Consider the following 19,076-nt stretch of genomic DNA (forward strand, 5'->3'; position numbering starts at 1 on the left):
ACAACTGCTGAGGAGGTAGTGGAAAGAATGTAAGAACCAGGTGATGGGGAGGACGTCATTGAAATGCCATCTTCTGGACACAAAATGGCCATTGTATTCAGGACATCACTGCAGTTGTTTTACCTGTACAATCCTGGGTCCATCAACATGTTGTCATGGATGAAGGCAAAACACACACACACACACACACACACACGCTCAACATTAAACTATCAAATTAGTATAACAACTTGGAAAAGGAAGGGTGATGCGGAAGAGGTATGCAATTGGGGTTAAAGGAAAGAAAGAAAATAATGAGATGGGGTTATGCTCAAAATACATTTATATCCAAGTATGAAAATTGTCAATAAAAAAATTACACTTTTAAGAAAGGAAAGGAGGGAGGGAGGGAAAGGAAGAAGGGAAAAGGGGAGAAAGAAAGAGAGGAAGGAAGAAAGAAGGAAAGGGAGCATGAAAGAGTCCATCCACTGCTGCGTCTAGTCAGGAATGTCGAAGGGCAGCGAGCTGATGACCTCTCCGGACTCGGTGACGATGGCGTCGTACACCCAGCGGCGGTTGCAGCGACACTCCGGCCCGCACTTGGTGGAGTTGCATCTGGGGCAGGGGTAGAAGCAGCCCAGGCAGTTCTTCTCCAGGCAGTCACACAGGTCTGCGTCATTGCAGATCAGCCTGCCGCTTTTGTCATATTTCTTCATGACTCTACTAGGAAAGAACGACACTGAGAACATTGCTGGGACTGCCCTCACTTGTGAGAATAAACTACTGTGAGTCTAAGCGGCAGACAGGACCCTTTTCCTCTGTGGGCAGAGCATCCCAGAGGGCAGGCAGAAACACTACACAGTCCTGAATGGCGGTGACGTTACGGAATCATCAACAGGAGATCGAACCATTTCTAATGCTGCAGGGCTTGTTGTGGAAACTTAGTTTTTCCAGCATGGATGAAGAATGTCATCACACATCTAAGGAAATTAGCAGGAATAGCTAATTATAGCACCATTCTACAAATGTCCTATACTCTTCTTCAAGGTATGACCATGTTGCTGGTGTCTTCCTACTAATTTTTACTCTTTTTTCCTCTCTTAAAAATATTCTACTAAATTTAATTACATTTCTTCTTCTTTTTTAATTCTTAAAAGCCAGGCTTCTAAAAACTTTTATTTATTTATTTTATCTTGAAAGAGACATACATATAGATAGATAGAGAGAGAGAGAGAGAGAATGGGTGCACCAGGGCCTCTAGCCACTGCAAACAAACTCCAGATGCATGTAACACTTTACACATCTGGCTTACATAGGAACTGGAGAATTGAACCTGGGTCCTTAGGCTTCACAGACAAGTACCTTAAACACTAAGCCATCTCTCTAGCCCTCAATTATAATTTTAATGATTTAGAATAAAATCCATCAATAACTATACCACAATCGTTAAAGGGAAAAAAAAAAAAAAGATTCATACTCAAATGTCTTGGTGCCTGTTCTGTTACCTTCTGTTTCCCCCAGTGTGGAGGGAGACTGTAGGTGGCCAAGATGGACATCTTTCATCATAAGCCCAAGTGAAGAAAAATGCCCTCTGTCACCCTCTACAATATTTTCAGGGGCAAAAACATTTCCCAGAAGTCCACCACTCTCTCAAAACCAAGCCACTTTAAACACACTCCCCCCCACACCCAAAAAAAAAAAAAAATCAGAGCAGCTAAAAGCCTTGCCTAACAGCTCATATCCATGAGGATCCTGAGCTCCACAGGACAGGCAAGTCGGCTTTCGTGGCTGCATTCGGTACCACCGCTCCTTGGGTCCCCAGGAAGGCATGACACCTCCTCTTCCTGCTCAGCGAAAGTCACAGGCTCCCCCCATTCCCCCATGAAACTGGAAAGTGTGTGGAGCGTCCCTGCCGCCTCCTTATCACACTTTAGCAGGAATGCCTTCCTATGGAGACTCACGTTCTTCTTCACTCACTCACGGATCCCCCAAATATGGACATTTTCCTCCTGGAACTGGCTTTTGTATTCCACGCCGAGACTTGGGATTCTTTATTCAGGCACTGCCTGTGGCACATGCCTTCCACTGAGTGGCTGTGCTGCACACTCCTCACCGTTCATATCAGTGACGGGCGCCTGGCTTATTAACACCTTGTTATTTCTGCCATGACAGACTGCTGCCCTGGAACTCCTTCCTAAACTTCCTCTCCTCATATGAGACCTTTGTCACAGGATGCGTACCCCAAAATGAAGATACTAGGTCATAAGTCATAAGAAATGCTAAGCTATTTTTGAATAAAATCGAGTGTCCCTTTATACTTAATTGACATCCCATAGTCTGCCCAGCTCTGGGCAGTCAGACTTCATTCTGCCTAACTGGGGAGTGTGGCACATGTCATAATGTCCTAATGAGGTTTGATATCCTAAATGCTGATTGGTCTTTCCTGCTGTGAAATGCCCATTCGGTAGTTTTTTTTTTTTTTTTCATATTTCTGTCATGAAGCTTATCTTTGTCTCATGTACTTGAAAGCTTCTTCAGAGGTTTTAGCTGCTGACTTTTATGGGGTATGAATAACTTCTTTCACTTTTCAATTTGTTCTTCACTGAGTATCTTTATCATTACTATTATTACTTTTGGGTTTTCAAGGTAGGGTCTCACTCTAGTTCAGGCTGTCCTGGAATTCACTATGTAATCTCAGGCTGGCCTCAAACTCATGGTTAGCCTCCTATCTCTGCCTCCTGAGTGCTGGGATAAAAGGTGTGTGCCACCATGCCTGGCTTTTAAGAGTATATTTTAGTGAACATATACTGTTGAGTTTATCAACCTTTTGTTTATGGCTTGCTTGGTTTATCATTTTTTCCCCCTTGTGGTGCTGAAGACGGAACCCAGCCCATGTGTAGACTAGCAAGTGTGCTATCACTGAGCTGAATCTCCAGCTAGCTTATGCTTCTGATGCATTAACCATCATTGTGTTTGGTGATAGCCTGGTGCCTTTCTAAATATATTATTTATTTATCTATTCAAGAAAGAAAGACAGAGAGAGAGAGAGAATGGGCATGCCAGGGCCTCTAGCCAGGGCAAATGAACTGCAGATGCATGGACCACCTTGTGCATCTGGTTTACATGGGTCCTGGGGATTTGAACCTGGGTCCTTAGGCTTTGAAGGCAAGTGCCTTAACTGTTAAGCCATCTCTCCAACCCACCTGATGCCTTTTTAATATCCTGAATCCACTCCCATATAATATTTATATGGGGTTATAATATTTTTCCTTCTAATGATATCTTTGTTGTATTTACCCAACTTTCCACAGAAAGCCTAGAGTCTGGGATAAGGCCTTTGTCTTTTTTTTTTTTAAGTGACTTCTTGGTTTAACAGTCAGAGTCTCTCTTGCATGCACCTATGCACCCGTGTGCATGTGCATGTGAGCACACAGTCTCAGGAAGGATTCCAGACTATTCTTAAACTTGCAGTCCTTTTATCATCGCAGGTGTGTGCCAGCCTGCCCAGCTGAGATAATAGTCTCCTTCCTTGAAGTTGTTAATTTCCCAACAAGTGGTGTACGTGTGTACTTGTGAAGGAATATTTTTAAATCATAAAGAGGCAACTTTTAGTTCACTTGCTTTAGAGTCAAGAACTCATGCATTTTATAAGCCTACAAATCAAATGTAATAAGTCACAACCTTACTTGTGATTTACAGAAAAGTATTCATTCATCTTTGACATCCGTGCTTTCTTTTTCTGCTGCCTTGTTTCAGGATTAAAGTCAGCCACCTGTGGTCCAGGGTTTTGAAATGCCAAGCATTTTAGCTGCCGCTCTATCTGTTGCTGTGAAATGAGCAAGATGTTTTATTTGTAAGAACCACATAGTCTCAGTCATCTTACATTGCTTCCAAATGAACTGTCTGTAACTTGCATCACAACGACCTCAAACAACATCTGTTTTACAAGAGGAATTCAATAGCTTGCTTAAGTTTCAAAAGGTGACGTCAATATTCTCAAACTTAAGTCACTTTTTCTAAATAAAGAAACACATAGTATAAATCTTACATAATAAAAATATACAAAAGGATCACAGGTAAAGAGGCTTTTATATGGGCTAGAGACATGGCTTAGTGGTGAAGGTGCTTGCCTGTGAAGATTGCAGACCCTAGTTCAATTCCCCAGATCCCATGTAAGGCAGATTCACATGGTGGCACATGCGTCTGAAGTTTGTTTGCATCAGCTAGAGGCCCTGGAGCACCCACTTCTCTTTCTCTGTCTAATGAACAAATAAAAATAAAAATAATTAAAAAGAGCTGTAGGCGGGCTGGAGAGATGGCTTAGCGGTTAAGCACTTGCCTGTGAAGCCTAAGGACCCCGGTTCGAGGCTCGGTTCCCCAGGTCCCATGTTAGCCAGATGCACAAGGGAGCGCACATGTCTGGAGTTTGTTTGCAGTGGCTGGAGGCCCTGGCGTGCCCATTCTCTCTCTCTCTCCCTCTATCTGCCTTTCTCTCTGTGTCTGTCGCTCTCAAATGGAGTTTCAAAGGGGACAGTGGGGGGGAGGGAGGGTATTACCATGGGATATTTTTTATAATCATGGAAATGTTAATAAAAATTGAAAAAATATAAAGAAAATAAAAAGAGCTATAAACTCTGTGGTTTCCAGTTATCTTTTTATATTTTTAAAAAGAGGCTTTGACCAAAGGACCTAGGTTCAGTTCCCCAGGACCCACGTTAGCCAGATGCACAAGGGGGCACACACGTCTGGGGTTCATTTGCAGAGGCTGGAGCCCTGGTACGCCCATTCTCTCTTTCTCTCTCCTTCTCTTTATCCATGTCAAGTAAATAAATAAATAAATAAAATATTTTTTAAAAAGAGGTTTTGATATACCTTGAAACACCAGCCAACTTGTAACCTGATGAGAATGAACACTAGAATTAGCATTTACTTGGCCATAAGTGTGAGGATATAAATGTGGTTACTTTACCAAGCTCCTGCTTTCTGAAGACCAAAGCCAGGTGGGCAAGCCACAGCTCCTCTGCCTCCCTGTCCAAGCTGAGGCACCTCTGAATTCTGAAACTTCACCTTGTCCACAGTGCCTTCCCGCCAGGCCCCGGCCCCCGCCGCTGCCTCGTGCAAGAGCCAAGCAGCCCCCTGTCCACATCCCCCCAAAAGACTTACAAAAAGAGGCCTCCGTCGTTCTTTGGATTCTAGGAGTCTCCGTCTCTCTCTCTCTTCTCTTCCCTCCCTCTCTCCCTCCCCTCACATCCTCTGCATCGGGTCCTCCCATGCCATCCATGCCATCTTGGCATGGTACCTCCAGTTCTCCTAGCTTTGATTCTGGAAGGACCTTTTTTTTTTTTTTTTTTTTTAAATCTCAGCTCCTCTCTCTGGCCAGGCTGCTCAAGGTAGCAGCAAGTTGATTTTCTTTTACAGGCACTTCACTAGGGATCCAGACCCAGTACATGGGTGCTTCCCTGTGCTGACAAAACTAGAGAGCTCCCGCCTCATACAAGATGGAGAGAAACCGCAGCTCCCTGGCCCTTCCTGCTAAGCCTGTCATGAGCTTTCCCTGCTCTGGGCACTGGTGGACCAGCCCTTCCTGAGGCTGGGCCCAGTAACCTGTCACGGACCTTCATGTACACTGGAAGTTGGCACTAGAGCTAATCCTAACTAGATACCTAATTAACAAAAGGACCTGATTCAAGCCTCCACTTGAACTTTCCAGGTTTTCTTCTTCCCAGAAACCCTTCTTGACTGAGGGAAAAGAAAAGGCAATAAATAAATGAAAGCTGCCTTTTCTTGGCTTCTTGATTTTGCTTTCTCTTAAATCTTTTTTCAGTTCTTTGCTAATGATAGTTAAGAACTTGAAAGCCACTGTATGGTGAAGAACTGCTGGCTTGGGGAGTTCAAGCCCAATCATTGCTCTCTCCTGCAACACTTCTCAGCTCCCAGCTGAAGACGCCTGTGTAAATCGTAACCACGGTGAGGACCCAAAGCACACACAACCACCCGTCAGACCTCTGGGATGGGTTTCAGAAGCACTCTTTGTCCAAGGGGGTGAATACCATCAGTGTCCACTGTCAGTCAGAACCAGATGTGAGCAAGAAGAATATTGCTATAAGAATTTTCTGGAGTGTTAGGGGAAATTTCCAAATCTTTTCTGGGGGACTTTTGTACTTGGAAACTAAATAGGTCCTGGTTGAGAAGACAAGCACTAAAATGTTTCCACCAAAAATAAATATGGTGGGCTGGAGACACAGCTTAAGGATCAAGGCACTTTCCTGCAAAGCCTAAGGACTCATGTTTGACTCTCCAGGTTCCACGTAAGCCTGCACAGTGATGCAAGTGCTCAGGGTTGTACATGCACACAAGAGGACACACATACCTGGAGTTCAATTACAGTAGCTGAGGCCCTGGTGTGCCAATTCTCTCTCTCTCTCCCTCGCTCTCTTGCATTAAAAAAGGCCAGTGTGTTGGGCTTGCCTCAAATAAAATAAAATAATAAAATAAAATAAAGATGGTGACTTTTTGTTGTTTTACTACTGATGTTTTGATTGCTTGTTTCTTGCTTGAGACAGGATCTCTGGCTGTAGAAACGAACCTGTAACTCATTATGTAATCCAGGCTGGCCTCGCACTAATGAGAATACTCACGCCTCGACCTCTTGCATGTTGGGATTACAGGCATGTGCACCACAAACTGGCAGGATGTTTACATGTAGCCACATGCCACTAGAGAAGAGAATGTTTGTCTGAAGTATTTTAGAAGGCAAGAGTTTGAGTATCCTGAATGCGTGTTGAAATGCAATTCCTAGTGGCCAAAGGGACCCTTTCAATGTGACAAACTGGTAACAGATCTCATAGGCTTTCTGCAGTTTATTTAGCTTCAGAACTGTCTGGGCAGTCTAAAATAATACAAGCCCTTAAAGTTCCCTCCTGGTGTAGACATACTGGTTTGTTTTATAAGCTTACCTTATGAAGCAGCTCGGAATTTAGCTATAGCTATGAAACATGTAAAACTTAGTTCCATCGGTTACCGTTCTCTACTTCCAGGTGAGCCAACCTCTCTTCATTGCTTCCTTTGTCTCTTGTCAGTAGTATGCTTTGTGAAAGCTCCTACTTGTCTAAGCCTCAGTTGCCCATTTTGTAAAATGAGGCTAATCCTAGTATTTTGTGATAAGAATTAGGTGAGCCACCCTGCTTTTCTTCTCTGTCTTTTTCTTTTTTCTTTACCCTTGGCGCTGGCCTGTGATTCCCTGCACCAGAATGTGGTCTGTATCCGCAATGAGCTGTTGATCAAAGAGACCTATTAGATCTCCCAAAACAAACAAGACAGACCTCTGTCAGAGCACTTGATTACCCACCAGAGGTTAATGTAAGACCCTGCTGTGGAAGACACCATACGTTGTCAGCATGGACCATGCAGAGACCTGATTGGAATCCAGAGGAGAGCCAGTCTCCACACAATTAGCCCATCTAGTGCTGGAAGGCACTACATGAGCTAACATCTGTCTAAGCAACTCAGAAGCAAACAACCTGACGTGATGCTTACACAAGCGCAATAGTGGCACACAGCCATGGTGGGTAACCAGCTGCTCCTGGACTGGCTAACAGATCCACTCAGTGGAAAGGAAACCATATCTGGAACTGGGAAACAAGTCAGGATCATATCCAATCCAGGTAATGATTCTGCTTTCCACTGTCAAGCTCCCACTAACCTTAGATGTAAGAGGGTCTACATCCTTTTAATTCTCTCTAAAGTAATAATGGTTATCCCATTTAACTGGTGCTGACTTCATTCTCCAATGGAGAATCTGCTTCTCTTTTTCAGATGGGAGCTGGACCTGAGGAGATAAATGACCCAGCACACTCCACCCAAGCCCCAGCTGAAACCACAGAGGACTTGGGGAAATGAGCAAGAGTGCTGCTCTCTTGGTGAATCTGATATCAGCACAGGGGTAATGAAGATAGATACTGAGGACACTCAACACCTACCAAACCAGACATCTAGGTGCTCCTAAGTGCCCATTACTGAAGTAGACTTAAAATGCTCCCAGCATGGCTCAGAGAATTTTCCAGAAGAGGGGGTAGAAAGATTGCTAGAGGGCTGGAGAGATGGCTTAGTGGTTAAGCGCTTGCCTGTGAAGCCTAAGGACCCTGGTTCGAGGCTCGGTTCCCCAGGTCCCACGTTAGCCAGATGCACAAGGGGGTGCACGCGTCTGGAGTTCCTTTGCAGAGGCTGGAAGCCCTGGTGCGCCCATTCTCTCTCTCTCCCTCTATCTGTCTTTCTCGCTCTCAAATAAATAAATAATTTTTTAAAAAAAAAAAAGAAGAAAGATTGCTAGAGCCACAAGTTGGGACATTTTGCACAGAGACATTGCCTCCCCCCACCCTGCAATGATGCATGACCCACAATCCCCATGGGGTTGACCTGCATCCCCAACAAGGAAGGCCTCTTCAGAAAAGGGGCAGGGAGGAAGGAAAGGATGGTACCAACATGTACTGTTTGCATGTTAAATATGTCCATATCTAATAAGAAATTAGATGAGCCAGAACCATGCCATTATGAGAAATTTGAGCTTGTTAAAGTAACATACTTGATTCTACATTTTTTTTTTTCAAATATTCTACTCTGAACAAGATTCTGTTACATAGAACACTGGGCTAAAAATCAAGGAACACAGAATTAAAGATGAGGTATACAGACCACACCAGCAGTTAGAGGACAAAGCTTCCTCCTGTGGGGTACTGGCCGGCCTCTGCACCACACCCACAGGCACCTCAGACACATCTCATCACACCCCAGGGGACCATGAACCCCATGCCATACCAGTTGCTTCTGTCCAATTTGATTCTTTTTCTCGGGAGAACTTTGATCCGTGCGTCCCTCTTGAGTGGGATTATTTTTATCTGATGATCCATTCATTTTGATCACTAAACAAGTAACTGGAGAGAAAGAAAACATAGTAATATTATGTATTTCCAGGAACCTCATCATATGATTCTCTTCAGATCTCTCTTCATCTCTCCCTTCCTTTTTCAAGCCAGACTTCTTGAAAAATCCTGCCTCCTTTTGGCTTCTCTCATTCATCAACTTGCATCTGACTCCTCAAGTCTACTGGTTTTCTCTGCTGGGGTCTCCGTGCACAAGTCAATTGTGCTTTCCACCAGCTTTAGCAACATGGACCTATGTGCAGCAGGTAATACTGGAAACCAACCCTTTACTGCTTAAGCAGTGGATTCTTAAGTCTCCATTCTTCTACATACTTACTATCCTAATCCCAGCATTCAGGAGGCAGAGGTAGGAGAATCACTGTGAGTCTGAGGCAACTCCGTGAATTACAGAGCATCTTGGTGATCTGTGTAATTACAAACACCCGTGTGATTCCCACTTTAGGTAATTATGAGAAGTATTAGGGAAGGGAAGGCAGATGAAGTTTTCTTCTTCGAGTCTTGCCATCTCATTCTAAAACTGTTGTCCATACTTTCTGCCCACTCCATGGTCATCGGATGTATTCTGGCCTGTTGACACTGATAAATTGGAAATTTCTTTCTGTCATTTCCATGAAAAGATTTCCAGGATTCTTCTTTGCTAAGATCCCACAGCCCTGGCTCATTAGAAATGGTCTATCCCAGCTGGCTCCAACCAGCTACCTAGACTCACCCCAGCACAGGGACACTCAGCCAAAGCTACACTTTCGACCACCAAACTCCTGCCTCCTCTGAGTGAAGCTCTGAGCTCCAAGCAGTGACTCTCCTCTCTTCTAAGACGTCTTCCCCAAAGTGCTAAGATCCTTTCCTCTCCAGAGCTCAGCTTAGAGACTTTTCAAGATAATTTCCAAAAGGGCCCCAGGCTCTCTATTTTCCTTACATAACAAAGATTCCTCCTCAAAGAAAAGATTTTTTAACAGGGTCATTGCTGGATGTGGTGGTGCAGGCCTTTGATTCCAGCACTCTGGAGGCCGAGGTAGGAGGCCAACCTGGGACTGAAGAGTGAGTTCCAGGTCAGCCTGGGCTAGAGTGAGACCCTGCCTTGGGGTGGTGTGTGTGTGGGGGTATCTCTGCCAGCAGGAGATTTTCCTAAAGTATTATGGGATTTAGTGCACAGAGAGAATTAATTTCTTATGAAAATCCATTGCTGGTGGCAATTTGTTTAAGTCATTCATGAAAGGTAGGTCTCCATAAATAAATGAGGAAGGAAAGTTTTTCTTTTGTGTTCCAAATAAAGCAAAAGTGGATTATAATACAGTTTTACCAGGTACTGAAATTATAATTGGATTTTATTACAAGCCCCAAATACTTGTCCCAGGAAAGTAACAAAAAGGCTCAGAACTTGCACTCCCTTTCCTTGTTTGGTATTCCTGAGGCAGAAGTGCCAACCAGGCAATGCGGCAATGCAGGAGGTCTTTGAACTTGGATGAGTGAAATATACATATTTATTTCCACTAATTTCAAATAGAAATTCTGTCATGACCTTCTGCAATAACATAACCAGCAGTCTCTAGTGGTGTTAGCAGTATTTGTGACTTTGTTGACTACGAAAACAGAGATTTTTAATAAGCTATTAGAGCTGCTGTACATCTGTCAAAATTTCATTTATCTTCATCATTTCTTCAAAATAATGGTAGTTCTTAGCCTTGCTAATAGGGTTTGTCCTTTGATATGTGAATAATAAAGCACATCTTACTATCATATTTTAATACAGGTATTTTAATCTAATTGACTTCCTTTGTAATTTTACAGATTTGATTTTTACATGATCAAAAGCACAATATGGGGTGGGGAAGATGGCTCCCTGGTAAAAGACGTTTGCTTGCAAAGCCTGCAAGCCTGAATTAGCCCCGGGTTAAGATTTCCCCAGTGCTCATGTAAAGCCAGATGCACAAAGTTGCACATGCATCTGGACTACATTTGCAGTGGCGGGAGGCCCTGGCACATTCATTCTCTCTCTCTCTCTCTTTGCTTGCAAATCAATAAATATGTAAATACTTTTTAAAAGCATGACAGATATTCTATAGAACTCACCACCTGCCCAAGGGGTTACACGTGCTGTGTGCTCATGTACACACACGCATGCATGCGTACACACGCACACACACACATACACACACACGCACGCACACGTGTGACATGAAGAGCCTTGTTGCAGTCAGGTTCTCATTGCTGGTAGAAATCACCCAACCAAGAACAGCTTGTGGGGGAAAAAAGAGGTTTATTTTGGCTTACAGGCTCGAGGGGGAAGCTCCACGGGGGCAGGGAAAACGATGGCATGAGCAGAGGGTGGACATCACCCCCTGGCCAATATCAACTGGACAATGGCAACAGGAGAGTGTGCTAAACGCTGGTAAGGGGAAACTGGCTATAACACCCATAAGCCTGCCCCTAACAATACACGGCCGCCAGGAGGCATTAATGCCCAAATCTCCATCAGCTGGGGACCTTGCATTCAGAACACCCAGGGGGACACCTGAATCAAACCACCACAAGCCTCTTCCAAGAAGCTTCTGTCGCCATCTCCATTTTTCATGGTAAGGAAAACCAGGTCTGGGCTCAGCACCACTCCAACCATGGAAGACGCTCACTTTCAAGCATAAGGGTTTGAAATTCATTTGCCAAACTGTTTCGTGATAATGTTATGCTAGGTTAGCTATGAAAGATTCAAAATATGGGCCACCACAAGGAGAGAAGCTGCCCCCAGGGCCTCCTAGGTCCATAACACATTTTCCAAGAACAGATTCAGGCCAAAATGGTCAGAAGATGGGAGTCTGGCATCAGTGTGGGGGAAGAGCAGAAACCACCAAACGCACGCAGCAGGTGAGCTGACAGGTCACTGCACAGCGATTCTGTCTTCCCACAAGAAACAGCTCATCCTCTTGTAAATGGATGTCTACTGTGAAAGGGAGCTTTGAGGAGCTCTGGAGGCACAGGGGTTGGAAGATTTATGTTCATATGTCCGTTCTGAAGTCAGTTTGTTATTTTGCTTGTATATGTATATAATGTGGTGTGTAATGTGGTGTGAATGTGTTATATACATGTTGTATGTGCCCTTGCAGCACCCATACATTCACCCATGGTGGAGTACACTGGCCTGCGGTGACCAGAGGGGAATATCCCGTGTCCTGCTCCATTGATCTTCTACCAATTCTTATTTGAGCTAGACTCTTACTGATCCCGGAGCCTGCTGTTTTTCACCAGCTCCAGCAATTTTCAGATCTCTGCTCCCTAACAGGACTGGGATGACAGAAGCACACGGCCACTCCCAGATGTCTATGTGGGTCCTGGGCATTAGACCAAAGCTATCTCTCTGGCCTCCTGAGGCCCTCATGCTTACATAGGAAATGATTTTGACTGCTGAGCTATCTATCTCTCAGCCCATCAGTCCAATTCTTTAAAAATATTTTTAAATATTTATTTATTTATTTGAGACTGAGAGAAAGGAGAGAGAGAGAGAGAATGAGCACACCAGGGCCTTCAGCGAACGAACTTCAGATGCATGCGCCAGCTTGTGCATCTGGCTTACATGGGGTCCTGGGGTATTGAACCTAGGTCCTTTGGCTTTGCAGCCAAGTGCCTTATCCGCTAAGCCATTCCCTCCAGCCCCAGTTCAATTTTTAAATACACATTTTTTATTTCTACTAGGCCCTTGGCTTTCTGAAGCAATCTTTCGCTTTTCTTTGCTTCTAGTTAACTCAGTGTGAGCACTCAGCCTGTGATCAGTGAATGTGTTGCGACTTCTGCGCTTGAGGAACTAAGCATTGTTCGTGTTTTCCTCAGGGAATTTTCACAACACTGTGAACAGATACCTTTTTTTTTTTTTTTCCTATTCTTTTCACATGAGGAAGCAAAGACCGGCAAAGGTCACCTAGATCACATAATTACGGGTAGGAACTCTATTTATTCAACTGGCCCTTTCCAGGATGTCACATTGCTTGGAGGTCGGGTGATGACCACTTTCTGTACACAAGGCCTGCTGAGAGAAGGCAAGTGACAGCAGTCAGTCACACAGAGCCTTTGCGGCAAGAAGCCTAGAGAGGACGGTGGGGGAGGGGCCTGCACATAGGTCATCTCGTGTCTATCTTTAAGCAGAGGGGGTGCTGGGAACAGGCCCCCATTGCAGGCACCTGAGCCCCACGTCACCGCAGGACTGAATTCCAAAGTCAGCATAAAAGAAGAACGCCGCAGTATAAAGCTGCTTGAGCTGCCGTGACAAAGCGCCATCACCTGGGTAACAGAAACAAAGGGCTGTCATTCATCAGAATAAGTCTGGAGGAGAGGAAGTTCAAAATCGGGTGCCAGGCTGGAGAGATGGCTTAGTGGTTAAGGCACCTGTCTGCAAAGCCTAAGGACCCATGTTCGACACCCCAGATCCCACGTAAGCCAGATGCCTAAGGTGACGCATGTGTAAGGCCACACGTGCACACAAGTGGCGCAAGTGTCTGAAGTTGAATTACAGTGGTTGGAGGCCCTGCTGTGCTAATTCTTTCCCTCCCCACCCCCTTTCTTTTGTTCTCTCTCACTGAAAAAGGCCAGTCTATGGGCTGGAGAGATGGCTCAGCGGTTAAGCGCTTGCCTGTGAAGCCTAAGGACCCCTGTTCAAGGCTCAATTCCCCAGGACCTACTTTAGCCAGATGCACAAGGGGCCACATGTGTCTGGAGTTCATTTGTAGTGGCTGGAAGCCCTGGCACGTCCTTTCTGTCTCTCTGTGCCTCTTTCTCTGTAACTCTCAAATAAAAGAATAAAAAAGAAATTTGTAATTGTTTTATTTTTTTTAAAAAGAAGGCCAGTCTGTTGGGCTTGCTTCAAAAAAAAAAAAAAAAAAATCAGGTGCCAACTGATTGGATTTTGACAAAGGCTGTCTTTCTATCTGCAGATGACTTGTAAAACCTAACTGCCTAGGTTCAACTCCCCAGTACCTATATAAAACCAGATGCACAAAGTGGCACATGTGTCTTGAGTTTGTTTGCAGTGGCAGGAGGTCCTGGTGCACCCATATGCACACATTCTCTCTCTCTAATATATATATATATATATATATATATATATATATATATATATGTATGCACATATATATATGTAAATGTATATTTAAATCCTGTGTTTTCCTTGATCTTATCCTCTTAATCCTTTGATATTGTTTTTGACTTTGTTACCTAAATAACTTGTCTATAAATATGGTCACATTAAAATTTTGCTTACAACCTATTAAAATATTGGCACAAAGAAATCCATAGTAATCAAATTTACCCTTAGAAATTCTTTCAGATAAAAGGTCATAATGTAATAACCCTAGACAGCCAGCTCATTCTCTAGCAATAGACTAGGTTATCATTTCTTAGGTTGAGACCAAAGTGAAGTCAGTGTCATATACATGAACCATAATGGCTAAATTATCTATGATAGGTAAATGATGTTTCTTCCTAAACCTCAGCATGGTGTGCCCTGGCACACTCCAACCTCCAACACATGCAGGATCCAGATCTCCCTGGAAATGGCAACAAGTCAGGTCTGTCTTCACACTCACTCTAAGGTACAAGTCACTGAGGAAACGCCAAGAAAAATAACTCATGCTTTAATCACTTATATTTATCTTTAACATTCCCTGGCTGATTTTATGAAAGCTGATCGTGTCCAGTACATAGGAGAGAATGACTATTTTTTTAACCACTAAAGACACTGGAAAATTACCCAAGCAAAAGATGTGTTCAGCTTAATCTCTGGACTAAATGTTGGCCTCAAATTTTATCTTAGTAGCAGATAAAGCCAGTGACTAGGACACTACCACTAAGACATCCCTGGAAAACTACTTAGAAGTGAAAGATGCAATGCATTCATACAAGACAAAAGCACCAAGTGATTTTCATCCTATTCTGTCTCCAGCCTTAGTTTCTATACTTGCTAAGAACAAAATAGATCACTGAGATAATTGATTAATTGATTGGCAAGTCTGATTCTACCGAAGGCATATCTGGAAAAGGTAGTGCAGGTAGTCAATTAACTAATTCCCTTGCTGCTCCCTCCCAGCTGAGTCAGCTGTTTTCAAAGCTACAAAACTGCTTCACAGCACCTAAAAAGTCACTAAAAACCCTCCATTGCCATTTGTTCATAAGAAATAAAATATTGAGGGGCTGGGAAGATAGCTCAGCAGTTAAAGGCACTTGCTTGCAAAGCATGATGGCTGGGGTTTCAATTCCTCAGGCACCCATGTAAAACTGGGCAGGCATTCATCTACACAAGCAAGAGATGCTTGTGTCCCCCTCCCCTCCCCCCCCGGCCATGACACACATCAGAGAATAGGCCAGGCATGATGGCATACTTGGGAGGCAGAGGTAGGAGGATCGCTGTGAGTCCGAGGTCAGCCTGGGAGTACAGAGTGAATGAATGGCAGGTTGGCCTGGGCTAGAATAAGATCCTGCCTTGAAATATAAATCAGACAATAATTAAAATATTAGGTTGCATGTGGTAGCTCATGCCTGTAATCTCAATACCTGGGAGGCTGAAGCAGGAGAACTACTGTGAGTTTAAAACCTGTCTGAGCTACATGCCTGGGCTATAGGCTAAGATCCTGTCTTTAAAAAAAAAAAAAAAGAAGTAATTTTGATCTAAGCATGTGAGGGCTGGAGAGATGGCTTAGCGGTTAAGTGCTTTCCTGTGAAGCCTATGGACCCCGGTTTGAGGCTCGGTTCCCCAGGTCCCACATTAGCCAATGCACAAGGGGGTGCACATGTCTGGAGTTCATTTGCAGTGGCTGGAGGCCCTGGCACACCCATTCCCCCCCACCCCCTTCTATCTCTATCTGCCTCTTTCTCTCTCTGTCACTTTCAAATAAATAAACAAAATATTTTTTTAAAAAACAATGTTGATGCTCTATAAACAACACTCAGCACTACGTTCAGATGACTAGAGATCTCTTTTCTGGTGTCTCCTGCAGATCATGTACATATACACACGTTTCTGTGGTTTGATACAAAATAATGTGCACACGCATACAGTAATTTAAAATCATTTGCAAGTTCATTTAGTAGAGAATTTGACAGCTAGGAGAACATGGCACTCCCACCTCGATTTGATATGGATTCAAAACAAGACCTGTCCAAAACCAAAAACAAAAAAAGCCCAAGCCCTGTAAAGGGTCATCTGGGTCATTTATGGACCAGAAGCTCCGAGGGCCTCTCTTAACAGCGTCTTATTTATAATATGGATCTCTCTCGAGTGAAGCACTCAAGGCCTTATGCGCAATTTTAAGGATTATGAAAAGCACACACCTGTTCACTCAGTTCCGCTGACGGATCCTGGTGAGGAAGAAGCCTTCTGAGGGTAGAGGGTGAGGCTAGGAGCATGCCCAGCTTTACCCCAGTGAATATCACAGAAAAGCACTCATTTCAAATATTTAAGTGTGGAGGTTGTTTCTTCAAGATCCTGACAGCTTTTTTTTTTTTTTTTCAATGTGCATCTCTTAGTTTTCAGGTTTATTTCCATCCACACTGCCGTAAAGAATCTCCAGTTGTTTCCCACTCTTAACTACAACACGTTAGCAGGCAGCGACCTTGTGTGGCCCGCAGATTTAACACTCATTGTGAAGGAGTGCCTTTCAAATGACCTGCCACCACCGTTCTCTTGTCCCCTGCTTCTTCCTGACAGTTGCCCGAGGAAGCCAAAGCAGAAAGTGGTGAAGAAAAGTGCACATACCTTTGAGCTGGGTGAAAAGAGGGAAAAGATGCTGGGAAGAAACTGAAACTACTGCTTTGTCCTCTTTGTTTTGCTAAGAAACCATCGACCCCTCAAGGGAAACACCATGAGGTCCCAAAGGTGCTCCTACAATTTAATCCTTTTATAATAATGGTGAGGAGGAGGAGAGGTGGAGAGTGGGGAAGGTGGATGTAAGTGTTCCATTGTTCTCTCACTGTGCATTCGTTCTGAAGTCCTACGAAAGCAGCCATCGCTCCATCTTCCATGCAAAATTAGCAGAGTCTAGAGTTAAGTTTTGACTTTACCGCTCCATCTAATACGTTGTGCTGGTTTGATTCAGGCGTCCCCCGTAAACTTAGGTGTTCTGAAATGCTAGGTTTCCAGCTGATGGAGATTTGGGAATTAATGCTTCCTGGAGGCAGGGTGTTGTTGGGGGTGGGCTTATGGGTGTTATAGCCAGTGTCCCCTTGCCAGTGTTTGGCACACTCTCTTGTTGCTATTGTCCACCTTATGTTGGCCAGGAGGTGATATCCATTCTCTGCTCATGCCATTGTTTTCCCCTGCTATCATGGAGCTTCCCTTTGAGTCTTGTAAGCCAAAATAAACTCTTTTTCCCCAAAAGCTGTTCTTGATTGGGTGATTTCTGCCAGCAATGCAAACCTGACTGTAACAGTAAAGTTGGTAAGGTGGGATTGCTGCTACACACCTGACTGTGGCTTTGGCCTTTTGGAGCTGATTTTCAAGAGGAATGTGGAAGGATTTGAAATCGTGGCCTAAGAGATGCCTTGCAGTGCTGTAAGTACAGCTTGATGGACTATTCTGGTCAGAGTTGAAACACCTGAATGCAGTAAGAACTATGGACTGTGAGGTTTGGCTTATGAGAGTGAGAAAGAGGTTTGTTGGGACTGACATAAAAAAAAAAAAGCAGTTTGTGTGACAGGCTTGTTGTTATGCCCGTGTCCTGAAAACTTGTGCAGGGTTGCTTTGTGTAGAAATAGACTGGTGTGAGCAGAGGGATATTGCACAGAAAAAAATGAAGTCTTTGGACCAAAACCTCTGCCTGTTCAGCTGCAATTGTATGAGATTACAACCATTGAGATTGGGCCAGCTGACCTGCACTGGGGCAACAGTAAGAATGCAATCTTTTGAAGGGGCTGAATGCTGAAGGAGTATCCTGTTCATCAAAGTCTGTTTTACCCCCCCCCCACCCACCCACCCGGATTAACAAATTGGCTCCTACCTGGTATTATAGAGTATAAGAAATGCAGGAAAGAGACGGTCATTGAATTTACAACACAGCCTTATATTTTGGAAATGGTCATGGGCAGTGTGAAGCAGGTTTGCTGGATGCCTGCACAGAGAGCCCATGGGGTCATGAGGATGGACCATGAGTTGCAGTGGAGACCCAGTGGAGATGCCGGGAACACGAGACGGCTGCAGAGGACAGCTGACAGCCATGGATGAAGTTTTCTAGGACCGTGAGTAGCCTAGCTGGAGGGGCAGACTTGAAACTACAGAGACTTGTCATTGGTTAGAATTATTGGACTTGGAGATTTGTCACTGACTAGGGCTGTTGAACTTGGAATTACAGAGTTTAATGTTTGGCCTGTTTAAATCTTGTATTGGTTGAATATTTCTTTGCTAAGCCCAGTGCCATCTTTTACGGTCTGGGTGTTTATTCTGTGCCATTTTGGTTTTTTTTTGGGGGGGTGGTATTAAGGCTCAGTTAAAAGACCTTGGATTATGGGGATGTTTGAACATCATTAGGAATGATAAAAATATGGGGACTTTTAAAGTTGGACTGAATGCACTGCATTTTACATCATGGATGGTTATCAGTTTATGGGGGCCAGGAGTGGAATGCAGTGGTTTGGTCCAGGTGTTCCCCATAAACTTAGGTGTTCTGAATGTTAGGTTCCCAGCTGATGGAGATTTGGGAATTAATGCCTCCTGGAGGCAGTGTAGTTTTGGGGGCGGGCTTATGTGCATTATAGCTAGTGTCCCCTTGCCAGTGTTTGGCATACTCTCCTGTTGCTATTGTCCACCTGATGTTGGCCAGGGGGTGATGTCCACCCCACTGCTCATGCCATCATTTTCCCCTGTCATCATGAAGCTTCCCTTTGAGTCTGTAAGCCAAAATAAACCCCCTTTTTCCTCCCAAAAGCTGTTCTTGGTTGGGCGATTTCTGCCATCAATGCAAACCTGACTGAAACACATATCAAATCGCCCCTTGGCTCTTTTATACCCCAGTGTAAAAATCACATTGTGTACAGAGTTTCAGCTAAAAGTCATGAAAGAAAAAAACCACTTTGTCCCAGGATAAAAGTAAACCATGTTCCTGAGCTGTGTCTAGGAGATGCATCAATCTCTAAGTGTCTCTACATCAGGACCCCACTGTTTCATTCCTAACAAAATCATCCCTTAAA

General features: G+C 44.1%; 1 protein-coding gene across 1 annotated transcript; it reads right to left on the minus strand.

Annotated features, from left to right (window-relative positions):
- Nucleotides 1-476: 476 nt before the first annotated feature.
- Nucleotides 477-8,889, minus strand: Arl14epl (ADP ribosylation factor like GTPase 14 effector protein like). The gene is made up of 3 exons (XM_004651558.1): nucleotides 8,794-8,889; nucleotides 3,666-3,805; nucleotides 477-699 (listed from the first exon to the last, which is right to left on the minus strand). The coding sequence occupies exons 1-3, from the start codon at nucleotides 8,887-8,889 to the stop codon at nucleotides 477-479; spliced, it is 459 nt and encodes a 152-aa protein (XP_004651615.1).
- Nucleotides 8,890-19,076: the final 10,187 nt, after the last annotated feature.

The sequence above is a fragment of the Jaculus jaculus genome, chromosome 14 (assembly GCF_020740685.1).
Source record: "Jaculus jaculus isolate mJacJac1 chromosome 14, mJacJac1.mat.Y.cur, whole genome shotgun sequence".
NCBI lineage: Eukaryota > Metazoa > Chordata > Mammalia > Rodentia > Dipodidae > Jaculus > Jaculus jaculus.